Source organism: Liolophura sinensis, chromosome 2, assembly GCF_032854445.1.
Source record: "Liolophura sinensis isolate JHLJ2023 chromosome 2, CUHK_Ljap_v2, whole genome shotgun sequence".
In the NCBI taxonomy this organism is placed as follows: Eukaryota; Metazoa; Mollusca; class Polyplacophora; order Chitonida; family Chitonidae; genus Liolophura; species Liolophura sinensis.
Genome location: NC_088296.1, coordinates 3,392,236 through 3,413,545, shown reverse-complemented (window position 1 = coordinate 3,413,545; position 21,310 = coordinate 3,392,236). Strand labels below are relative to the sequence as shown.

The 21,310-nt window shown below is 40.0% G+C and overlaps 1 protein-coding gene across 11 annotated transcripts in view; it reads left to right on the top strand.

Moving 5' to 3' along the window:
• The window catches only part of LOC135462775 (transcription factor 12-like), a 123,077-nt gene that overhangs the window by 18,426 nt on the left and 83,341 nt on the right, over positions 1–21,310 (top strand). For all 11 annotated transcript variants that reach the window (XM_064740030.1, XM_064740027.1, XM_064740031.1 and 8 more), the window contains exons 2-3: positions 1,191–1,275; positions 5,583–5,667. In XM_064740030.1, the coding sequence (XP_064596100.1) occupies positions 1,191–1,275; positions 5,583–5,667 (170 nt within the window). The remainder of the gene's footprint in view (positions 1–1,190; positions 1,276–5,582; positions 5,668–21,310) is intronic.

Here is a 21,310-nt window from a genome sequence, read left to right as displayed (position 1 = left end):
AGTGAATGAACTGTTCATCAAGAACAACATTATGCTGTCTTCCTGCAGCCAGGAGGCCTATGAAAAAGTCTTTGTTGGGCTTTCTGGTGACAAACATTTGTCACTCTGAAAGTCCAGCGATACGTTACTGGTTCAGCGATGAATGAACTGTTCATTGAGAACTCTGGTCAGGGTACCTGTGCAAGCCCAGTGATAATTAACATGTACTGTGATGAATGAACTGTACATAGACAACAAACTATGCAGTACTAAGCCTCTGAATTCACGAGGCAGTCTGTGGAAAAAGTTGTATGTAACTACTGTGTAGGTGCAGGGATACATAAACTGTACAGGACTGATTGAACTTTTCAGTGAGAACAAGACTATAGTGTGTTCCTGAACCCATGAGGCCATCATTAAAATTTTTTGTTACACTTACTGGTCTGGTACAAGTGTACTGTGGGGGGCCTCCGTGGCTCAGTCGGTTAGCGCGCTAGCGCAGCGTAGAGACCCAGAAGCCTCTCACCAATGCGGTCGCTCTGAGTTCAAGACCAGCTTATGCTGGCTTCCTCGCCGGCCGTACGTGGGAAGGTCTGCCAGCAATCTGCAGATGGTTGTGGACTCTGCCCGGTTTCCAGCCACCATAATGCTGGCCGCCGTCGTATAAGTGAAATATTCTTGAGTACGGCGTAAAACACCAATCAAAAAAAAAAAAAAAAAATCAAGTGTACTGTGCAAGTCCAGTGATACTTTCTCAGCGATGAAAGAACTGTTCAGTGAGAACAGTGTTCTAAACTTTGTTACGGAAATCCATGAGAACATCCAAAAAAACAAAAAAACAAAACCTTACCTAGTGTCCCAAGTTTTTCCCGATGCTATCAGAGAAATAAAAGAGCGTAGATCCTCCAAGGAGACGATAAGCAGTCACAGGTGCTGTTGTGGCTGGTTGCGTAGTCTAACTTTTATTCTAGACATCTTCTCCTCCACCAGCATGGTGCGCATATGTAAGTCACATGTTTGAAAGGTCATCAGTAACTTGCTCAAGGTCAGTGGTTTACCTTGGACACACTGGTTTTCCCCAAGCTGAATGCCATCATATAACAATGTTTGTACCTGAGAAGGTCTGCCAGTTACCTGCAGATGGTCTTGGCATACATGTGTATTCCAGTGTATGTATGTTGCTTATGGCTATCTGTTTGTCTGTCTGTCAGGTCTGGAGTGTCGCGGCCAGTGGTTGGAGGCAGGATGAACATTGGGACCGACAAAGAACTCAGTGATCTCCTGGACTTCAGTGCAGTGAGTACATCTTCTTTTGTTAATCTTGTGTCAGTAGAGCAGAATAAGTAACTTGGTCATGAACAAAATTTAGTGCAAGTACAGTGAATCAATAAGCAATCTTGAGCAAGGCATTGAAAGCCAAAAGATCTGCCTTGAGGAACAAAGTGAAGTCTTTGATGATTAATGTGAGGGTCCGGTCACATACGACTTCTCCAAGCTTTGTTAACATAATTTTGTTTTTTCCTTAATCTCTTTGCCTCAGGGATGTTCATAACCCAGACTTTACAATTAATTATGAACAATGAATTGAAAAAGGTTTTGTCACGACAGTGTATGATAAACGGACATAACTTTGGGTCCTACCATTCTTAGTCACTTGTCTTGCTCTTCTTAGATTCAAACACTAATGGTACTGTATTTCACCTAAAATTTCATTCTTGACTAAGGTTTTCATTTTGCTTGATTCAGAAAGTTTTATTGGTTAAAAGAAAAAAAATTTAATTTTGAGGTTTGTTTTCGTTGTACTTACTGGAAAGACCTGTTTCAGGACAGAAAGGAGTAATTTATTACATTCATTTATCTCTAAAATGCACTTTTTTCAAGCAGATTTTAGGGCAAATGTGGATAAAAAAAATTGACATGTGGTGGTGCTGAGGATCCTTCCATGGCCAGTAGTTTCCTTCAGGGCCAGGCTTGTTTCATCAAGAGCCACCCTAGTTTCCTCCAGGGCAAGTCTAGTCTCCTCTATATCCAGTCTAGTCTCCTCTATATCCAGTCTAGTCTCCTCTATATCCAGCCTAGTTTCCTCTGTCCCCAGCCTTGTCTCCTCTCTATCCAGCCTAGTTTCCTCTGTCGACAGCCTTGGTCTCCTCTATTGCCAGCCCGGTTTTCTTCAGGGCCAGCCTGGTTTCCCTGAAACACTGTCACTGTATATGCCTGGGTGTGGTGTGTAGGGGTTTCCCGCAAGGCAAACTGTTTCCTCCACCCTCACACATAACTGTGTCTGCATATACATGGTGTTGTGTGTTTTCCTCCAGGGCTAGACTTGTGTGCTCCAATATCAATTGTTTACATGTATGCAAGAAGTGAATAATGCAGGACAAATCGGTCACAAACTATCAACTGAGCCATGAAGTCTGTCCACTGGTTTGCATGTCCAGTTTACATTTTTTTTCACAACTGGGTCAGCGAGAGAAAAAAAACTGAGGTTTTGTTTGTGCAAAGGTGAAAAAGGTCTCAGGGTTTTGTTGTCTTGAGGATAATCGCCAGAAGGGGCGTGGCCTGTGGGGCTATTGAGGTGGGCATGCTCGGTAAACAGCTGCAACGACCTGTGAGAGATTGATACTCTGCAGACGTGACTTTCGCTCCTGTGAGACAAAAGTCTGCGAGGTGACAGATACTACGACTTACAGCAGCCAATCAGCTTTTGTCTTTTCGTTGCCCTGTGCAATCTCGGCGGGGGGTGGGGGGTTGGAGTCACAGAACTTTAAAAAGTGTAGGCGTTGATTTACCTTCTTAGTTCTGTAACGTTGAGCGTCGTAATAGCAAAGTCACCACAATATGGCCACGGTGTTTCTGAAGTTGCGTTGAGACATAATCTATCTTTCGTAATGACGAAAAATATGAGTATGATACAATGTCCTCAGGAATTGCAGGTAGTTCGGTCTTTGCACTGCAGAATTACTTTTTAGCTTGCTCTGAGTACATTTAGCGATGTTAAGGCTTCACCCCTATTTCATAAAGTTCAGTCGTAGTCAGTCAAACTTCTGTTTGGGAATTTCTGTACAACATACCAAAGGAAGTGCAGTGTAGAATTTGCAAAAAGTTGTACCTGAATATGATGTCACAAATATTTTGTTCTTACCTGTACTCTTTTCCTTACGAAGAAAGACAGATCAGAGTAGGGACATGCTGCTTACATCTACAGGTGCGCATGTACACCCTGTGGCAGATAGGAACTTTTCATCAGACACTAGCAGTGTGTGTACGTGTATACAAGTAAATATAAGAACATGTACAGTCGTCTTGTTTGACCACTAGATTGTTCAGGTCAGTATCATTAGAGCCATTTTAGTTACCCTAATTCTTCAACCTTTTCAACTGCCACTGCAACCAGTATTTTGTAGAAGTATGGGGTGTAGAATGATAATCTGTACAGTTTTATCAACCTTGCATCTTAATTTGACACATGCAAATCATTTTTTGACGTCATTGTCATGATAAATGTGTGCATAAATTCCACTGAAAGAAGTGCTTTGGTGGTTGGAAAGGTTGCACTCTTCAAATGCCTGTATTTGTTTTAAGATCAACAAACAAACAAACAAAAAGAAAAAAAACATTTCCACCACATGTGGCCGCTAGTGTGTAATTTTTAGAATATCTCACCTCTAGGGTAACAAGAAGTGGACTTGTGGTCAGGTCTATTTTAGGAGAGAGAGAGGGAGTTTTTTTGGGTGGGGTGGGGGGGGGGGAATATTGTGTAGACTTTTTGTGTTGAGAGTGTCCCAAAGAATGTTGTGTGGGAGTTGTGCAGGACTAAGTGTTTGCATTCATATGACATGACTGTGAGGTGGTTCAGCATATAATAGTGACTACTCTGTGGACATGCAACAATAGAATGGGAGGGTTCTGGTTGCTGGCAGAGTGGTACAACATGCTAGAACTGTAAACCAGAAATGCTTGACCAACACGACAGATTTTTAATTTAGAGTATAATTCAGTATTATTTTCATTAGTGATAATATTCAAAATAGGGCAAAAGCTGCATGTTCCACACTCAGGCCTTTGACAGAACGCTTGTAGATTCCAACAAGTGGTTTGCGATGCTCTTATGGCCATTTGTATAGTATAACTTTTGGAAAAAAGTCAGAGGTTTAAGACACAACAGTGGGTGGCTAACAGGATCAGTAAGGGGAAGATCCTTAGGTAGTTGTGGGTTCGGGGGAAGGAAATGTGTCTCAGGCGGAAGGATATTCATTCCAAGGCATTTGTAAAACCTGGGATTTGGAAAGGGGGAGGTTACCGCTCTAGAGGTCAACCAGTGTACTTCATACCTACACAACCTACTGTACTGAAATAGGATGCTCTTGTTGCTGGTGGTTACCCGTTCTGGAAAAGAGTTTTAGAAATCTGGATGTGGCCCATGGTGTCATGAGAGGGGTATTTTGGAAAATGTTAGATGTAAATGGACTGATACATGTATGTGATGCCCGCATATTGTTAAATAATTCAACAATTCATTTCTTGTCATTGCACAGAATTCGTGTAGTGGAAATTTCTGCTGTGCTGGGAAAAAAAAGGGGGGGGGATGTTGAAAAACCACCAATATCGTTAATAATTCATTTAAATTGAGGGTCAGATGTGAATGATGATTTGTTCTATTCCCTTTTCACGTTGAAAGCGTTAATCACCCACAATTTTCCGTCATTTTTATGGCAATTTGGAAGGGATTATAAAATATCAACATTTTATGCATGAGAAGGAATGATTCATCAAAGATGTCAACATCTCTTTTCCTTGTAACAATGTCAGTGTAAAGAGTATATTTTTTCTTTTGTCTTTTTTTTTTTTTTGAAAGTTTTATTTGACTGGACTGTATGAAGTTCCGAAATGCCTTAGATAGGTTCTGTCGCAGAAAGACATTCTCAGCATCCTTGATGCTTATACAGGAGAAGTTTATGTTTCCAGTGTACTTCAGTTTTAAAAGTCAAAACATGTGGGAAGGTCTTCTCTTCCCACCTGATATGAAATTTGCTGGAAACTTCTCCCATAAATCTATGTATACCCTCTTCCCATGACAAGAGACTGAAACATTGCTGCTATTGTGCTAGTCTATGTGTAGCAAGCTTAGATAGGGCGATTCATAACTTCACAGATCTTCTTTAATTGCTTGTAAAAGAAAGCTTATACCAATCTCTGTAAGTTCTGGGTAATTTCAGTTTTCAAGCAAGCTAAAATTTGTAGTATTGATTATCTATATTTCTTGTTTATGAAGTTTCTAGACATTTGTCATGTGCAATACATGGAAGACTGAGAGGGTGGCATAAAAAAGCCGTTGAGACGTCACTGGTCCCAAACGTGGTCAGAAGAAGACACAGTAGAATCCATGGTTTCAAATGCATTTCTTAGCTCGAAAAATATTCTAAAAAAAATTAAATCAACCTATTTTCCTGGACTGTATTTGGTGTTCTTTTATCTGACATATATTTCATACTAGTGATTTCTTTGCCTTTAACCCAACTACCATCTTATTAGTTCAGTTTTCAAAAAGAGCAACAAACAGATATCGTGAACACTTTGTCTGATTTTACTTATTCATATTTCAGATGTTTTCTCCACCAGTAGGCGGAAATCAGCCCATGAAGAACGGGCCCCATAACATGGATAATATGTACCCGGGTGTGAGACCAGGTAAGCTTGTTTTTGAATTATACTCAAATGCGTCAATTTCATTTCAATGTCGAGGTATGAAGAACACACTTTTTCTGTCGAGTTGTGACAGATTAATTACAGTAAATGACATAAAACTTTGTCCATGATGCAAATTTTAATTGATTATGTGAGTTCTGAGAAATGTGTTTTCTGGTTGGTTCAGAAGGGAAAGAGATATCCTGCTGGAAAAATGCATTGTTCAGCACCAAAAATAAATATTATAAATACATGTGTTTGCCTCTAAAATATGCCCCTTTTGGAGTGAATTTTTAGGTAATTTACTGTATGTTTACGTGTATGTATTATTGTGTCCCATTTTGTCCTGTCAGTTTGTGGGAAGAGGAGTTAAGAGAAATTTCAAGCTCCCCATGAGGATGTTTAAGCTGGCTAGAAAGTCTCATATTTCAGTGATGTTCATTGAGAGGGTGGCTGAGCACATGTTCTTGTTGTAAACATGCACAGAATTCTTGAATTGTACATCCAGAAATTAACAGTTATTTTACGTGCTGTTAATTTTCAGTCTTTTCAACCACTAAAGCACTTTTTGGCCCAGTGGAATTTATGCAGACAATGCAGTTTGTGTCATTAAAGATTAAAGCTTCATAAAACTGTGCAAATTATTTGTTTTCACCCTAGAGTTCTCCCAGAATGTTTCAAAATATTTGCTGCCGAAGCAGTCGAAAAGGTGGAAGAATTAGGTTACGTCTATTTCACATCTTGCGATTCATATCGTAACTGTTGTTCACTCTGGGAGTGTACATGTATAGTTTCTTTTGCCTCTCCTAGCTGTTAGTTGGCTGGGAGTGTACACTAGTGTCCTGGTTTATATAGAAAACATAGATGATAGAATCAACATGTGCTCTCATATTTACCCAACAAATTACAGTTGTCAGCCGAGACAAATTGCATGGGTGATGAATTTCGCAAGCTTGAGGAGCGAGTCTGTCAGAGTTTGGGTTTGGTAGACATCCCTGCATTAAAACAGAATTAACTCTGGAGTTTCGTCAAAACTCTCATTCCTGCATGTACATTTAGCAATGATTTTTTTGGTTGATTTTTATTTATTTCTTTTTTTTTTGAACTAAAAAAGAAAAGAAAAATATTTTTTTTTTAAGAATTAATAAACTTCAAAGTGAACACATGAGAAGTGGTTTTATGTACAGGGTATCAGGTGAAGCTGAGGCATTAGGAAGCCCTCATTATATCCGAAGTCTGCATTACACGTATATCCGAAGTCTGCATTATATCTGGAGTCTACATTACACATATATCCGAAGTCTGCATTACACATATATCCGAAGTCGGCATTACACATACATCCGAAGTCTGGATTACACGTATATCCGAAGTCTGCATTATATCTGAAGTCAGCATTATCTTTTGTTTCTATTTGCTGGGCTTTGGAGATTCTGATGTAATGCTGTTCAGTTTGTTATGTCAGAAAAATTGCCCAGATAGATCAGTTTGCAGAAGTAAAGATCTTCCTATCTGTCAGGGCAGCTCTAGTAGGCAAGTTAAGCAATCACGATGCTCCACTGTCATAGTTTCTCAGAGTGGGAGAAAAAGCGTGGTGGTGCATCGTGCGTGTGTGTGGTAGTTGGCTAACGAGATCAGCAGGTATTGAACCCAGCCTGTGTGTGGTCTAGAGACTCGCGCAATGAAAATAAAAAGAGAGAGAGGGAAGGAAAAAAAGGGGGGAGGGGAGGGGGTTGGTGTGGAGGGCAGCAGTGATAAAAAAGAAATGAGTAAGGAGAAATTTGTGTGTGTGTGTAATGGTTGGCAGAAGGGACAGCTCAGCTCAGCTTGGTTAAACTGCTCAGTGGCAACAAAAGTGATAATGTGGATAAAATAGAGTGAAATGTGCCAAAGCTAGGAATGCTGATTGAAGGTGCGAGGTGCTGACAGATCTGCCTTCTCAGTTCTTCTCCCTGAAGCCCCCCTTCCCCACTATGCCTCCACCCCCCTTCATGATTAGTGCTCTTGTTAGAGCAGGGTTTTGACATGCTATGAGCTGAGTAAACATCTGTTCTGTGTTCTAGCTGACAAATTTCTTCTTACTTACTAATTCTGAAGTGAAGGAAGGAAGGAAGAAGAACTTTTTGTTTTATTTTTTTGGGGTCTGGTGGGAAGGGCGAGGAGATCAGATATCTTAGTGAGCTTAAAAATCTTCCCAGATTGTACCAACAAACTTAGCATCTATTGGCTTAGGATGGTTTGACATATAAAATCTCCCTCGAGTTGAACAGTACATGTACATAATGTATGATATTGTATGTAAGAATGCTTGTCCATCTTGAGGGTGGTTTAGCTGTTACACCGAGTTGATTGCTAACTCGTTTGAAATTCTTATCTCGTACCTGAAGTTAGCCCGTGCCAGTGTTACCTGTGAATGGTGTATGACATTTTTTTTCCTCTGTTGTGAATTTACCTGATTTTGTTGGTTCATTTCAGACTTACCTGTGTTTGTGATCAACGTAAACTCTCTTGAAAATCGGTTGTTTACCTGTAGTAGGTTTGGGCAACTTTCTGATTTACCTTTTTGTAGTTCATTTCGAAATGGCTTACATTTGTCATCAATCTGAACCCGCATTTGAAATCGGTGATTAGCAGAGCAGTTACATATACCAGTACAGGTAGCTGGTTTGTAAAAATTACCGTCTGATTTATCTCTCTCTGTTGTTCATTTCAAACTAGCCTGTACATGTATTTATGATCGACCTAAACTCGCTTTTGAAATCAATTATTGCCAGAGCTACCTGTTTGGAACTTATTTGGTAGATGTTGAGCTTGTGTTGTGGATTTACCTGTGTGTGTTAGTGATCTCAGACTCATTTGTACTTGTAATAATTCCAAAACACCCCTGGTATGACTCATTGCCAGAGTTACCTATAGCTGGTTTAGAAGACTTTCTTTTGTTGTTGGGGATTTACCTGTGTTAATAACCGCCTCCAGCCATCTGTTGCACACAGATCAATGTTCTTGGTTGTGAATTTTGGCTCCACTGAGGAGTAAAGCAGACATGCATACCCTTCATTCCCCGTGACAGTTGCGTCCGCACCCGACTCATCACTGCAGCTACACTGCCCAGCAGAATAAAAAGGTATTACGATAAAGTGCAGGGCCTGGCAGGCTCAGTTTTCTGAAGTGCTGCTCATGTCTCACCAGTGAGGCTGCGAGTTCGAATCTAGCTCTCCTTGATTTGCCGGCAGCTTTAAGTAAGGTCTTTTGTTTGGTACATTGTACCTGGTAAAGGACAATTGTTAAATCTGAGCACTCAATGCTCAGTGTTAGAGTACAAGCGCAGCGCAATGACCCAAGAACCAAAGCGATATCTTGAGTTCTGTCCAGCTCATGCTAGCTTTTCCCCAAAATAATGATTTTTTCACAAAAATTCTTGTCCAGTCCAGAACCTGTCTAGTTCAGAAAACAATCTTCACATATACCAAAACATGCACTGTGTCTTGGCTTTGGTCAAGATCGTAGAGATTTCAGGTTATGTGAGCAGTTTGTGAGCATAGACTTTACCACTGATCCAGTAGATGAAGTACATGTGTTGTGGTTTGTTAGAGAGAGAAGTCAGTGTACCCAGCTGCGTGTGGAAATACATGTCGTCTGTGAAGAAAATCCTGATACTTCTCCTTGACATGATAAAATCTGTGATATCAACAAATAAAACCTGTGATATCAGCAAATAAAACCTGTGATATCAGCAAGCGATATACAGGTAGCTTGGGTATTCCCCAGGGACAAATACTTTTTATGAGTTTGTTTTCGCTGTCACAAGCGTGGTAGTTCACCTGAATTTCTGCCCGTGACTACAGATGCACATATTACATCATTCTGAAAACTCTGTTAATTTTAGAAAGGTGTTTTAAGGTCTGTTCAGGAGGTAAAATTGTATTCTACTGCAGAAATGCTAGTTTATCTGGTATCATAAAAAAGATACTATTTTGTGATATTTGTTTGCTCCTTTTTTGGGATGGCATTTTAGACCTTTTACCTTACTCGTACATTTAAGCTGGGTTTATCCCGCCTTTAATGCTGGGAAGTTGAAATTGTCAGCTGTTTTGTAGGCGAGATAGGATATTGATGGAGCACTGAGTGCTGCCCGAGACTGCGATCCCGGTAATATTAGAATAGTCTACTACTATGCAGCTGGTCTGTGTCATATGAGGCCTGATATCACATATATAGTCCTTATCTGGTCTGAGGAAAAGCCCTGTCCTTTACGCTCAACCAGAGTCTCTGGCCAGACCTCCACTACTCCACATGTAGACAAGAATGACAGCTGGTAGCACTGTGAGAGAGTCTAGGGGCACCTGCTATTCATGATGTCTGGCAGGTTTGTAATCTGTGTTACATGGCAGATGTGACGGTCACTGTCTACTCATCAGCAGCTTGGTGGTAGACAGCCGCTGATAGTTGCCATCATAAAACACAAACCTAACCTCTTGGTACCACAGCAATACCCAAAACCCAAGCCATTTCCATTGTTAGACTGTTCTGTGACGACATTTAGCTTTCCTGCCGGTTGCATATGTATCCACATTATTTATTTATTTATTTCATTAGTGTTGCCACACCCAAATGTCTCTTTCACTTATTTTATGGTCATTTTTATGCGTGGAAGAAACCATCGGCCTTTGGCAAGTTTCCAACAAGCTTTCCCACCTGTTATGCACCCAGATATGCAACCCTATAGGTAAAAGACAAGTGGTCTTCAGGCACTTTTAGACTGCACAAACAGCCTCACAAGGGGCATAGAAATACACGTAAAAATTAACTGACCCCCCCCCAAAAAAAACACAATAAAATGAAATATATAGCAAGCTTTTCATTGGATGAACTATTTGGTTCTAACCAGTTGTGTGATTCATATTTGAAATATTTGATGTGAGTCTTCACCAATAAATAAATATATATAAAAATCTGTATTCGACATCAGTCAGATTCACTATTAAAATGATACTTTTCATGCCAACACTTCACAAGAAATTAATCAAACTTCACAAAATACTCTACAGTGGCCCTATAAGGTGGATGAATTAGCTAGAATCAAGGAAAATTTGTCACTTGAAAAGAGGCTAACTTGAGATGAATTACAGTCGTTAAGTTTGTTTGTGATCATTTTCCGAGGGACAGAAAGTTTGCAGTTATACAGAAGAGTACAGAATAGAAACATAAAGTAACAGGTTGTATTACGGGGTTTACAAGTAGATCATGCTGTGAAGACATAAGTGCTTCAATCAGTGTTGATCATTATTGATTAAAAGTAAGTATGAGTGTTGAAAAATCTGATCAAAGTTAGGCATAATACAGCAGGTTTGTGCTGATAGTTGTGAGTGCAGTCTGTGGTTTGTTAAGCCAAGGCTTGTTCATGCACCTCTTGGGACACAGGGTAACTGGGGTACATATGGCCCCCAGATGGCTGTCTGAACTTGGCAGTCTCTGAAGGACCCCAGAATAACCTTATATTTCTTTTTTTCTCAGTCTATAAACCCGAAACATGGTGTTGTCGCCATAGTCTATGTTTGATTATTCCCCTCACACCTCTCATATTGTTGGTGTGTAGACTCATAAATGGTGAGTCTACAGACTTACATGTTTTTTAAAATGTCAAAGCTACATTTATGTTCAAAGTAGGCTGCTGTGCCCAGTTTCACAAAGCCACATGCCTTTTTTTTTTTTTGTAACTCTCCAATTGTCGTACAGTTTTTGTTTTGTAACTATTACTGTACCATTGTTATATTTTGTTGTACATATACTGCATCTTTGCAAAACTCTTGGGTATGTTAACAGTGTATGTGTATGTGGGCCTTTTTACATAGTAATAGATACAGTAGTAATATCCCTTCTACCCTTGCACTCTGTAATGGGCCATTCTTTGACTTCATGACTGGCTGCTTCCATTTTTAGAACACATTGAGAGGTTTTGTTTGTGGATCAGCCCATTGTTTAGATGGTGTGCAGTGAGGTGACCAGTGGTGAATTACTTGAACTGTCCAGCCATGTTGGGAACCTGACCAGCTGTTCATAAATGGCGATATGTTGTAGCTTTACAGTCCTACCTGCTTACAGAGTTTCCATGACAGACCTGAGCACATTTGATTGGCTGTTAACCTTTTAAAATATACCTACTCAAACCTCCTACTCATGCTACAAGAAGGGCCCATTTTTCCATACAAGTTTGGTCATATTTTAGACCAGTGTGCTTTCTGATAATTTTTATGACGTCTCAGCTGAATATCAGCTGCTTGGGGAGGGAGCCTCTCTAACTCGATTGGTTAAAGCTCTCGCCCCCTGCAGTTATCAGGCGCTTGACCTTTAAGGTCATGTTTGATTCTAGCTCTCATTTTTTGGACTGCAGCTTAAAGTGATGGGATGGGTTGGGTATATGACAAAGCTCCACCACCAGTAAACCCCACCCTCATGAGTTATGAAAAGTTAAAAATTCTTGTGCATGTCAATAAACACCACGTAATCAAATACAATGTACTGTAATTCTTCAGTTTTTTCGCATGTTTGGAAGGTGTTTATTCAAGCATATACTGAAGGCATTATTCTGTGTTGATTGACAAAATTATACTTTTTTTTGAAGCCTTGAAACTGGCCATTCCAACCAATGTAGTTTTGTCTCCAAAATGAAATGAAAAATATGCATAATTGCTCTGAAAGTTGCTCTTTTATATGTGAAAAGGTTGAGGAATTTGGGTCGTCCTCCAAGTTCATGCATATCCTTATTCTCTGATATATATGCAAGCTTGGAGATAATTTTGGTAAAGTTGCTGCAGGACGTAATAGCAGCAATCTTCCAGCTTTTCATATTATTAAAATGATTAAAATGTTATATACATGACGAATTTGTCCTGTACCAAACAGTTACAATAGAATTTGGTGCCGGACATGGTCATTGTGCTCTTGCTCAAATGTATATACAAACCTCAGTGCTGAGGATGAGGGTGACCAGTGTGCCAACCAGATGTCTTCATACAGTGTCTGGAGGATAGCGCATTGTATGACCCTGCCGCACTTACTTATAGGAAAGGAATCACACTGTACCCCCTAGGCTCATCTGGCTAGCCTAGCTCTTGCCCTTGGTACTCAGAGAGAAAATTGATTAAATGCATTGACTATTGCCTGGGAGTTAGCATCATTGCGTTTTGTCTTGTCCATGTAATTAGTTCTGGGGACAACTCACATGGCCATTTCGTTTCTTTTACAGTTTTTTTTTTTTTTTTTTTTTTTTTTTCATGTCAGTCCCACTGTGTTTTGGGGTAGGTTATGCATGCTTTAGGTTGTTTGGTGCTGTCGGCCACATTGTTTTCTCAGATTACGAGTGTTGATTAGTATGACAGGGTTTTTCTTGTGAGACGGAGAAGTGGTACTAGCCAAGTATTATGACGGAAGTAGGAAAAAGTCTCAAGTACACCATCTTTCAGAATTCTATTATACATGTAAGTCTGTACAACACCCATGTAAAAAGCATGATTGCTTTCTTACAGCAACAAGATTAAAACTGTCCAGCCTTCGTTTTCTATGATGGCCTCAAGTTATTGCAAGTAATCTCAGCAAGAATTCTGTGGCCTTTCAGAAGTCTTTATTGAGAGTAACTGTGGAAAATGCTTGAAAGCTATCTTACAACAACAACAAAAGTGTTAAGCCTTGTGTTTACTGTCTGAGGTCAGCTAGTCATTGCAAATAATCTGTGGCAGTTTTCTAGCACTTGAGTAATGAGGTGGTCTCTTGGACATTTTGAGTTCAGGAAACAAGCTTCATTGTTTTGGTACCTTGTACCGTAACTCCTGATTCCTCAAACTTTTCACGTATGAGCAACTTTCAGTGCAGTTTATGCGCATTTTAAAGTTAGTTTTGGAAGCAAACCTACATTGGTTAGATTGACCAGTTTTAGGGCTTCAAATAAAAAAAGGTGTAATATCAATCTACACAGATTGATACCTTCAGAATATGCTTGAATAAACACCTTGTGAACATGCACAAAGACTGAAGAATTACAATACATTCAAGTGCAGCATTTTAACACTGGATAGGTGTTAAGAAAAGTTCTATACATCGGATAGTTTTGTGAAATGGCTTTATAGTGATATATGCCTGATAACATTGATGTTGTAGATCATGTAGTAAATGGGTGCATGCATTTAAATGGCAGGGAAAATCTTGTCAGTTGAGATTGGTAAAGGGTTGTGTCCACACTGCCCTCCCCTGCCTCACCCCCACTTTCATTCTCTCAGTGATTTAGGGACAGAGTAGGAAAGAGCCCATGATTGTTTTCTTGTTTGCCTGGCGGAAAGTTGACACCGCAGTGAACGGCAGCAGGACTTGATTACAATCTAGCCAGAGACGATTAACTCTGGCGGTGGACTCGTTTGTGATCTCTGCAGAAAAATTATTGATGGTCGATGGAAAACAAGGGATGTGGCGAACAACGAGCGTGTAATTTGAGACGAGTGATAGGCCAAACATAACTGATGCGATGACGGAGGTCTGTGAACAAATGGCTAAAGAAAAAGAACGACAAATCAATAGCTACTTAATAGACAAGAGCCTTTGCATTCTGTACAATTACCGCCGGGATCGTTCAAAATTTCCGGGGGAAAATGAAAAGAAAAAAAGATGTGACAAATAATTAGCAGGAGCTTTATAACATGTTGAACTACTTTTGATTCTCTGCACAAAACGTTATTTAATTTTTTTTTTTTTTTTTTTTTAAACTGGATGTACATGGATTTGACCCCATATTAATTGTACTTCTGATTGGTCATGGATTAGAAGGTCAGAGATTGCCAGTACTTGTGTACAACAAAACAACCCAATAATCTCTAGGTCATCAATTGGATATGCAACATGAGAATAATTCTTGTAAAAGGTTGAAGATGTGCTGACATGAGGATAATTTTTGTAAAAGGTTGAAGATGTGCTGACATGAGGATAATTTTTGTAAAAGGTTGAAGATGTGCTGACATGAGGATAATTTTTGTAAAAGGTTGAAGATGTGCTGACGTTAGGATAATTTTTGTAAAAGGTTGAAGATGTGTTGACATGAGGATAATTTTTGTGAAAGGTTGAAGATGTGCTGACGTGAGGATAATTTTTGTAAAAGGTTGAAGATGTGCTGACCTGAGAATAATTTTTGTAAAAGGTTGAAGATGTGCTGACGTGAGGATAATTGTTGTAAAGGTTGAAGATGTGCTGACATGAGGATAATTTTTGTAAAAGGTTGAAGATGTGCTGACATGAGGATAATTCTTGTAAAAGGTTGAAGATGTGCTGACCTGAGAATAATTTTTGTAAAAGGTTGAAGATGTGCTGACATGAGAATAATTCTTGTAAAAGGTTGAAGATGTGCTGACCTGAGGATAATTTTTGTAAAAGGTTGAAGATGTGCTGACATGAGAATAATTCTTGTAAAAGGTTGAAGATGTGCTGACATGAGGATGATTTTTGTAAAAGGTTGAAGATGTGCTGACATGAGAATAATTCTTGTAAAAGGTTGAAGATATGCTGACGTGAGGATAATTTTTGGAAAAGGTTGAAGATGTGCTGACGTGAGGATAATTCTTATAAAAGGTTGAAGATGTGCTGGAAATACTTTATGTAGGAGTTCCAATGTTCATTTCTTTTAGCTTGAATGGTCAGCTTTAGAGTTTCAAGAAATACAAGTTGGTTGTTTAGAAAGTGCATTTTACAGTCTCTCCACTTTCTCAAAATAAACGCCATATAACTGGGTGATTAAGTGACAGATTATGGCGAAATGCCATGCGACGCAACTTTGCAGCCAATTTTGTGGTGAATGGAAACAGCTACGAGAATAAGCAGAAAGTGAGTTTGATCATGTGAACGGGTGTTAACCGGTGACCAGCGTCGCCCTCTGTCTGTCTTTCCTGGCAGTAATACCACGTCTAGCCACTGCTCTATTAGGCTCAGTCTCATGGGAGTCGGCATCAAATGGCGCCCCCTGCCCAACTCTCTTTGACCGAACGGAAAAAGGGCCGAAAGAGGTCTAAGCGGAATGGGCAGGGGTAATTTCCTGTTGGTCTCTCTCGGGTGTTTGTATGTCGGTCCGCTACCTTGGCGGCTGAATAAAGACCCTAACTGTTTCTAAATCTAATTTGGACAAATCCACTTTATTGGGGAGATAGGAGGAGGTCCTTAGGAGCGCGGCCTGGCCGTAAAGCGGCTTGTTAGAGAACACAGTGGCAGTGGTGGGGTGGAAGGGGGGGCTTCTGATACAGGGCAGATGGCAATGCGCTGAATGTGGCCATTTGTCGCCGCAACCACCCCAGACATGGGGACAGGTCGTACCCGAGAATCGCCTCAAATTGGACCTTTGTGGGCTGGCTGACACTAAACAGAACGCCACTACATTGGATAATGGAGCGGGGAAATCTGGTTAGGGGATTTCCGTGAGGCGAAGACTCTCAGGAAATGAACTGATTACGCCGATCACAGACATGCTTTACAAGCCCATCTCTAATCTTTTTCGACTCATATTTTACCCTACATTCCAGAAAAATTTTTACTTGACGCATCGTTTTCTTGTCATTTTTGTTTTTACGCCGATGTTTTTTTTTTTTTTTTGTTATGGTTATGATTGCCTGTTGGCGTTTTGTACACTAGATTGAGGCTGGTTTCTGTGTGTCGCCTGATGAAGATTGAGCGATATCAGCCATCGGGGGAAGTATTAATGCCTGCCCCTCAATTGATATAATAGGAAAATGGAAAGGCCTGTCTGAGAATGTCATTGAGCTGATCCGATTTGGCTGTTGATCCCTCGTTTTTCCCCTGGTTTTCAAACTCCTCAGTCTTGTTTAAGTCTTATTGGAAGCCAAGCCTTTGCTAGTGATGGAATGTCATGTTCTGAAGAACACATTTCTGATATAGGGGCGTTAAGCGTAATTTATTTGTTACCAAAATCCAAGCTTTAGAAGCTTTAGACATAGATACTGTTGTTTTTCAACATTTTTTTGCATGTTTGTAAGATGTTTATTTAAGCATATTCTGAAGGCGTTATTCTGTGTAGATGCAGAAGATAGTACTTTTTGTGAATCTTTGAAGTTGCCTAACCCCAGATGGCGCCATAATATGTGAAAAAGTTAAACTATTATGGTATTTGTTTGTGAAAAGGGACTCTAGAATCGAGATTATGCTTTTCTAAAAAAGAGAAGATACTGTAGTTAGGCCAAAATTTAAAATTTTCTCTTTTTTGGCATATTTTATACGTCTAAATTACCCCACTTTTTATGCATATGTTCCAAAAATGTTCAGAAATGGCGTCATTGATAAATTAGCCAGCTTAGTGAGACCAGCTTTGCCTCACGTATGCAGGGTTATCAAAAAAAAACAGAAACAACACAGGGTTGCTTTGACAGCTGTCACCGTTGGCTTTATTTCCGAACTGAAGTGTATTTTCTGAGGGCAAATAAGTGATAAAATCTAAACTGTATTAGAGGTAAATCTTTGCTTGTACGTATATTACTGATCACTTAAACATATTCTTTTTTTTTTAATTGTTTCTTTACAGGAATACAGATTCCTGTAACTTGGATTTACAAAAATATTTCTGAAATTGGACAAGGGTTTGAAAAGTGAACCCTAGTGTTGTGCAACATAGTTTATCCAGCTGATTGTTTTTTTTTTGGATCATGAAATGTAGGCAGGAAAATGCATCATTGTTGCATTGTGCTAGCATTAGGTTAATTGGCTGTAGGCGTCTAAAATGCTTTAGGGACTCAAGTGTCTTTTTATTTTGGCTCACAACTCACTCTTGTGACTTGGGTGTGTTGCATGGTTTTGACATTTAATGTTTGCAATATGATAACAAGCTGTCTTACTTCTAGCTTTGCGTTACATAATTTGTGATTTTCTTGCATTGTATGCGTATCTCAGGGGTTAAGAAAGCTTTGTCATCAGAACTGTTACCTGATGCTAACGATGTTGACAAAGGCCACACCTGTCGGTTCTGTTCAACAAGTCCCATATTCCAACTGCACCATTGTTCATTCATCTGTACCTGATTAGGGCTGTTCTCGGAAAACTGTTTATTTGCATGTATACAGCATAGATATCATTTGAGATCAGGTATTAACGTAGCCGTGGTTAGGGCCATGCTGCTGGTTCCAGTAATAGATTCTCGTGACTGTTGAAGTCCTTGAGCATTTATCCAGTGTGGCGTTGAGCATGAAGGGGATAGTGCAACTACTGGTCAATCCTTATCAGTATAATGACTCGGGCGGGCGGCTTACTTGCCTTCGGTAAGGCGTCTCAGTGAAGTAGCACTAGATAAAAGAGCGGTGGAAATCCGTCCTGCAACAAGGAGGCACATTACAGGCACTCTAAGGATTCCTTTGTCCTCATATGACTAAAAAATTGATAAGTTCGATGTAAAACCCCAAACACTCACTCACTCATTCAGGACTGTTGAATCCCTTGAGCATTTAACCTGTGTTTTTGATTCCTACCCCCATATTTTTCAAGCAACATAAGACTTACTGTAAATGTTCAGACCTCTAAAGCACTTATTTCAGTGGAGTTCTGACATACAATTTTCATGAAAATAATGCTGAAATTGTTTGTATTTGTATCACTAAAGATACAGCCTTGGTAAAACTGTGCAGATTAGTTGTGTGCACATCATAGAGTAGTTGTCTGAGAATGGTTCAAATGTGGTGCTAGAAAAGGTGGAAGAATCAAGGTAAATAATAAATTGTCAAGTCTTATAAAGCCAGCCTGAGAACAGGAAAGAACTGTGTGGTTGGTGCATAATTCTGTAGTAAAGAATCAGTGTACAGAGTTGGGAAATCCTACCAGAAAACATTTTAATTGTAGCTGTGGTTGAATTTTTCACTTAAACCTTAAAGGTGTTTGATTAACATGGGCCCAGCTTTCGCTTTTTCAACTTCAGGTCACAAAATTTGTTCGGTGTATGCAAAATTGTGAAGGGGTGTGGTCTACTCAGGGAACTTAAACCAGATCAACATATCATTAAAACATTTGTGACAACATGATATCAGTAAAACATTTGTGACAGCATGATATCAGTAAAACATTTGTGACAGCATGATATCAGTAAAACATTTGTGACAACATGATATCAGTAAAACATTTGTGACAACATGATATCAGTAAAACATTTGTGACAACCATGAAGCCAAGGAAAAAAGGCAGATATGTGGTCACAAGCTTTAATGCATTTGTACTTCAAAAATGCAGCCCATCCTATCCAGGTGGTCAGAATCGTTGATTGTTTTTGAGCTCAGGAGAGTGATGACATCAACAAAAATTGGGGTCATCCAGTATGATTTAAAGAAATGTGAAATAAATTCATATCCATGTTTGTACGTTCATGTAATTTGATGAAATGCAAAAAAATGAATGACCAAACACTTTGACCTCTGCTAGAACACCTCATAGAACCAACTGTGCTGTAATCCCAAATAGCTGCCCTAATAAACAGCATACAGGTACATGTTTATATTACGTGTATATACTTGGCCCCTCACATAAATGGTTATTGAAACCAAAATGATCTGACATGTACATATATGTCTATAAGAACTGTGCATGAACATGTGCCTAATACTTAAAGATGTTTTGGTAAGGAGGGATGATCCCTTATGTGTGTTTGTGAGATTCACTTGAGCAGGATGGTTGTTAGTATTTTTGGGTATGGTTTGGTAGCTGGTGTGTGTCATGAGGCAACTTGGCAGCTGGTTTCTGTTTAGGGTGAAAATGAAAAACACAGCCTTGCCCATCTGAGGACAGCCTGCGAAGATGCCAGGGGAGCAGGAGGGCTTGTAGCTACAGTTACTGCTGAGATAAGGCCACTGAGCTCTGCTGGGGAGTATGAGGGGCTCGGCTGGGGAGTATGAGGGGCTCTGCTGGGGTGACAGAGGGGCTCTGCTGGGGAGTATGAGGGGCTCTGCTGGGGAGTATGTGGGGTTCTCCTGGGGTGTATGAGGGGCTCTGCTGGGGAGTCTATGGACAAGCATTGAAGATTTGAGCAGATCAGGAAGGCTTGTAGCCACTTTTGCTGGGGAGCTGAGACCAGAGCGCTCTGAGCAAGGAGCATGCTGTCAACCTTGGGCCCCTTTAGTCTGACGTTTGCTAGTGGGCCCCATGTTTCTCAGGTGATGGCTTCAGTTTGGCTGTGGTCTAGGGTGAAGCAGTGCTCACAGGTCAGAAATTATCTAGAGTAAACCTTGGTGGAAACATGGGTGATAATTACAAAATTGAAAGTTTTTAACAATATATGCACTTTTAAGTGACCACAGTTAAGCATTGTAGTCTACATGCACATATAACCCTGAAAGTGTCTTACAGTCTTCTTTTTTTAACTCCACTGTCACCAACTAGGATTTCATGTCAAACTGTACCCTCACACTTGGCAGTCGTAAAATATCTTCCCTGGTCGTGGTCAGGGAGATAAGAATTCACTGGCTATAACCATTATATAGCAGCCTATTGGGTTATTGTTTGGAAGTTCTGTATTTAGTGTAAATCTGAAAACAATCGTAGACATGGTCATCAGTAAACATGGAAATGAGTTTTAGTGCAAAATCGCTGTAGCAAGAAGAATGTGTCTTCTGAAAACAGAATTCCTGTATTATTAATGTCTTGTGTTTTGTTACAATTTTAGTCGCCATTCTAGCAACAATCCCGGAACAGCATGGTTCCAGTAAGCAGCCTGACAAGGACAATGGCCTTAACCAAGTAGTAATAAAGTTGTAACTTTTTTAATAATGCGAAAAGCTGGAAGATTTTGCCACTATGTCCTGATCCAACTTAAAAAATATTTCCTGACTAGGTTTTTGAGCCAATGAATGAATCAGTGATTATGGCAATATCTCACCACTAGCATTTCAACACCTCAGTGGAATAAATGTTAACATTATAACAGGCTTTTACACCTGGGTGAAAGGTCTCCTGGCCGTGGACAAAATTGAGAAACCCAGAATTACTGCTGAACGTCAGTTCCTGAAAAACTGAATGTTGTATTCCACCTTAAGTTTTAGAGCACTTTTGAAGTTATTCACTTTCTTTGACTTTGGTTGATTCATCTGCCTTCCAAGTTTTTTCTTTGAAGTTGCTTAATTTCTTATCAGAAGACTAAATACTGGCATCAAATGTATAGTCCAGCTCAGGCTGACTTGATCTTCAGTCATACCTCATCTTGGAAAGGTCTGACAGCATCTTGCGGATGGTCGTGGGCTCTGCTTGGTTTCCTTCCACCATAATGCTGACCACTGTCGTATAAGTGAAATGTTCTTCAGTTTAGTGTAAAACACCAGCCCTTATAAATAAATAAATAAATCAAAAGTATAATTTTATGCATTCCTGAAAGTGCAGTTTTATATGTACCATACTTTAGGTTAAATACAAGCACTATTGGTCATTACATTCAGTACCTTAAGCGGGTGATGTGTCGCTAGTGTGGTAGTCGAAAAGATCTGTCTCACTTTTTGCCTCCTGTAGCCCCCTCCCTGGCCCCCTCCTCCCCCAAACCCCAGCTTGGCTTGGGCACATATGTTTTCACAGGCTCCCACAGCTGCAGCCGGCCAGAAGCCTAAACCCCCATCACCTATCTTAAACATCCCCAGATTTTCCC